Source organism: Chenopodium quinoa, unplaced genomic scaffold (assembly GCF_001683475.1).
Source record: "Chenopodium quinoa cultivar QQ74 unplaced genomic scaffold, ASM168347v1, whole genome shotgun sequence".
Taxonomy (NCBI): domain Eukaryota; kingdom Viridiplantae; phylum Streptophyta; class Magnoliopsida; order Caryophyllales; family Amaranthaceae; genus Chenopodium; species Chenopodium quinoa.
The window spans coordinates 2317890-2321922 of record NW_018742418.1 but is presented as its reverse complement, the minus strand read 5'-3'; the positions used below and the strand labels follow the sequence as shown (position 1 = coordinate 2321922).

The window sequence follows — 4033 nt, the reverse complement described above, 5'->3', positions numbered from 1 at the left end:
AAGCAAGAATTACCCTTTTCCTACTCGTACTCCAAGCTATGAACCTCCAACACGTCCAAGTCCAAAAGTTCACTTTCATGTTGCAAAAAGGCCTAGAACTCGTACCCAAGCTGTCAATAAAAAATCACCAAGTCCAAAAGTTCAAAAGCCCAATACTTCTTCAAACTAACCTCGTGGTGATGTGAGCCCAATCAAAAGCCCAAGTTACACTCCAAGCCCGGACAATAATCTAAGTGAATCTGGGTCAAGTTTATCAGGTCGTACTCCAAGCTATAGTGGCTATAACCCAACTTTCATGACTGGCCTAAGTGATAGGGATAAGTCCAAGCGAGATGATCCTGACCATGATCCGGATGAAGATGACTATGCTGAAAGTGTTGCTTGAATGATTGAACTATGATTATGTTTATTGCTTTGAATAATTGCCTTAGATGGCAAAGTTGTACTTTTCTTTAATTATTAATGAGATGAAGTTATTTTTATTGAAATTTTCTTTATGTTACTAAGTAAATTAAATGCTTATGTGAGTAGAACTTGTTTTAATTTTCAAAGTATGATAATTATACCCAAGAAGTATATCTTCAAGGATGAGAAACCAAGTGGGAAGTAAGCGCACTGGTTCCAAAGTAGGGAAGGTCCTTAGAAAGTTAACCCATATCACTGAAAACATCACGAAAGTGGTGAACAAGGGAGACCGGAATTCTGACCTTAACTCTTATAGTGAAGTTTTTAAGAGAGTTGCTGCAGCCAAACCACCTGTTTACTTGGGAAAGGAAGACCCAGCCAGCCTTGAAAACCGGATTAGGGAGTTTGATAAGTTGTTTGATGCTATTAATTGCCTAAGTGAGCTGAGGGTGAATAATGGTGTTTACTATTTGAGGGAGGAAGCTAACTTATGGTGGGCCCAAAGAAAGGATGAGATGTTGAAGAGACCAAACTTTGGTTAGGAGGAGTTTAAGGAAGCCTTTCCGGAAAAGTTTTACCCTTCTTACCCGAGAAAGCAGAAATGCATGGAATTTACCCACCTGAGAATGGGGAACATGTCTATCAATGAATACTACAACAAGTTTATTGAGTTGATGCAGTTTTCCCAAGAAGTAGTCCCTACCGAAACCATCAAAGCTCAGAGATTTGAGCAAGGCCTAACCCTGACCCTCCAAGGGAAGCTAGGGGAGTTACCTTTGAGACCTTAGATGAAGTCTATGGCTGTGTAGCCCACCTGTACGGAATCAAGGGGAGGGAATTGGAGCATGTTGGAGAGAAAAAGAAGAACCCAGACTCTTTTCACGGGGGGTGAAAAGAGGCTTAAGCCCAATGGTAACTACCAAGGGAATTATGAAGATAGGAGGGACAACAAAAGGAACTTTGGGAAAGGGAATGGATGCCAGTCGTCTAATGCTAGGGAGATTGGGAACCAAAGGAGTGAGAAGCCTCAGAGAAAGTATTTCTACAAGCGGTGTGAGAAAGATCACCCAAGGAAGGATTGTGAGGAAAAGCTGGTAACTTGTCGTTACTACCAGAAGTTGGGACACCGTGAGTAAGAGTGTTACAAGAAAGAGGTTGACGTTAAGTTAGGGAAGGTGAAAGAGTCTAGTGTTCCTAGTAAACCACCTCAGTCTAGTGGACCTACACCCAAGGTTGGAACTAGTAGCGTTGCAGGAGGTGCCCCAAAGGGTCGTATGTTCGTGATGAGAAGCTGTGAGGCTAAAACTGCTAATAATGTGGTAATTGGTGTTTTCCTTATAAGTTCTTTGCCTGTGAAAGTTTTGTTTGATTCGGGGGCATCCCATTCCTTTAATTCTAAGAGAGTAGTTGGAAGTCTCAGGTTAGAAAGTCCTGAGCCAGTTTCTCTAGATATGTCTATTCCATCTGGGGAAGTGAGGAGTTGTTCCAAGTTGTTTAAGAGTATACCTATTTCCATTTATGTAGTAGAATTTCTGTCGGATTTGATCGAGTTCGATTTGAAGGATCTCGATGTAATTCTATGTATGGATTGGTTGGGAAAGTATGATGCAAAGATTGATTGTGCAGCTGAAAAGGTTACTTTGACTAGCCTAAGTAAGGCCAGAGTGGTGTATAAAAAGGAAGGAAAAAGTTCAAGGTTGAGAATTATTTTTGCGATACAACTACAGAAGCTAGTTAAGAAGGGTTGTCCTCTGTTTTTGTGTAGTGTTCAAGAGATTGACAGTGAAGAAAAGAAAGGTGATGTAAGTATACCTGTTGTAGAGGAGTTTCCTGATGTATTTCTAGATGAGATTCCTGGTATGCCACCAGTGAGGGATGTTAAATTCACTATCGACCTAGTGCTTGGTACTAGACCTATTTCTAAAGCTCCATATAGGATGGCTCCAGCTGAGATGAAGGAGTTGAAGACGTTGGATGATTTGTTGGAAAAGGGTTACATTCGACCTAGTTCCTTACCTTAGGGAGCTCCAGTGTTGTTTGTAAAGAAAAAGGATGGAAGTATGAGATTGTGTACTGATTATAGAGAGTTGAATAAGGTGATAGTGAAGAATAAGTATCCATTACCAAGGGTTGATGATTTGTTTGACCAGTTGAAAGGGGCTGGAGTATTTTCAAAGATAGACTTGAGATTAGGTTATCACCAGTTGATAATTACGGAGCAAGATATTGCAAAGAGTACTTTCAAGACCCGTTATGGTCATTATGAGTTCACAATTATGCCGTTTGGTTTGACCAATGCACCAACAATGTTCATGGATTTGATGCATAGGATTTTCAGGCCATATTTTGACAAGTTTGTAGTGGTATTTATTGATGATATTCTGGTCTATTCAAAGGATGAAGAGGAGCATAAGGAGAATTTGAGACAAGTGTTGTCATGTTTGAGAGAGCACCAGTTGTATGCAAAGTTGTCAAAGTGTGAATCCTGGTTGGAAAAAGTAGGATTTTTGGGTCATGTGATTTCCAAGGAAGGAGTCTCAGTAGACCCAAGTAAGATTCGAGCTGTTAGTGATTAGCCAACCCCAAAGAGAGTGTCGGATGTGAGAAGTTTCTTGGGTTTGGCAGGCTATTACAGAAGGTTTGTGAAAGATTTTTCAAGGATTGTAAAGCCCATGACAAGTTTGATGAAAAAGGAGCATAAGTTCTCATGGACTCAAAAGTGTGAAGAGGCGTTCAAGACCTTGAAAGAAAGGTTAACCACAACACCTGTGTTGGCTTTGCCAGATGGAAGTGATCTATATCAAGTGTATAGTGATGCATCGAGTTTTGGATTGTGTTGACCTTATGATTTTGCTGATGACACAACCTAACTTATTTACAGACTAATAAGAGCTTGATTCTTTAAGTGTGTGATCAGATGCAATGACTAGGAAAATTGGATGTCTTGCGAAGATTCCATGAGGAAAAAGATAGCAAGGGGCAAAGTAATCCAAAAGAGAAGAGTTTCCTAATAGGAACTTGTGCTTCGGAAATGAAGACTTGAGAAGAGAAGTTCCCCTCAGGGAACAGAAGCTTCAGAGTAGAAGTTCACTAGAGAAGAGAATTTCCTTACAAGGAACAGAGGCTTCGGAGTAGAAGCTACATCAGAGAAACATGAAGACTAAAATATTTTTATGCTTTAGGATTTATGTAAGTATAAGAATTTGATTACGCTTTAAAGTAGCTATGTGGAATCGACCTAAAGGATAGAAGTGTGCAATGCTTATTTTTAGGAAAACAGTTTGCTTCTAAATCTTATCTTTTTAATTTATAAAAAGGATTTTATTTTCTCTAATTTTCGAAATATCATTTAATTAAATGAAATCTGATTTTTGTTTTCCAAAACTTGCGGACTACTCTCCATGACTTTTTCATGTCATGGACTTGCACATTAAGGAATTCGTGTCCTTAATTTTAGGGCATGTTCTACTTAGTGGGGTTTGAGTAGTGGCGACATGGATAAGCAGCACGATGAAGTTTTTCAAAGAAATTTTGATCTATAAATAGTCAGTTGATTTTAGTTGGAAAAACTCACCCTTGCTCAAATAGATTTAATCTTTTGCTTTCTTTAATCGAGGCAAAAGTCCAA

At 39.3% G+C, this 4033-nt stretch overlaps 1 protein-coding gene across 1 annotated transcript; it reads left to right on the top strand.

Moving 5' to 3' along the window:
• The first annotated feature begins 1250 nt into the window (after positions 1-1250).
• LOC110707950 lies at positions 1251-2426 on the top strand. The gene is made up of 2 exons (XM_021886038.1): positions 1251-1533; positions 1576-2426. The coding sequence occupies exons 1-2, from the start codon at positions 1251-1253 to the stop codon at positions 2424-2426; spliced, it is 1134 nt and encodes a 377-aa protein (XP_021741730.1).
• The last annotated feature ends 1607 nt before the right edge of the window (positions 2427-4033 follow it).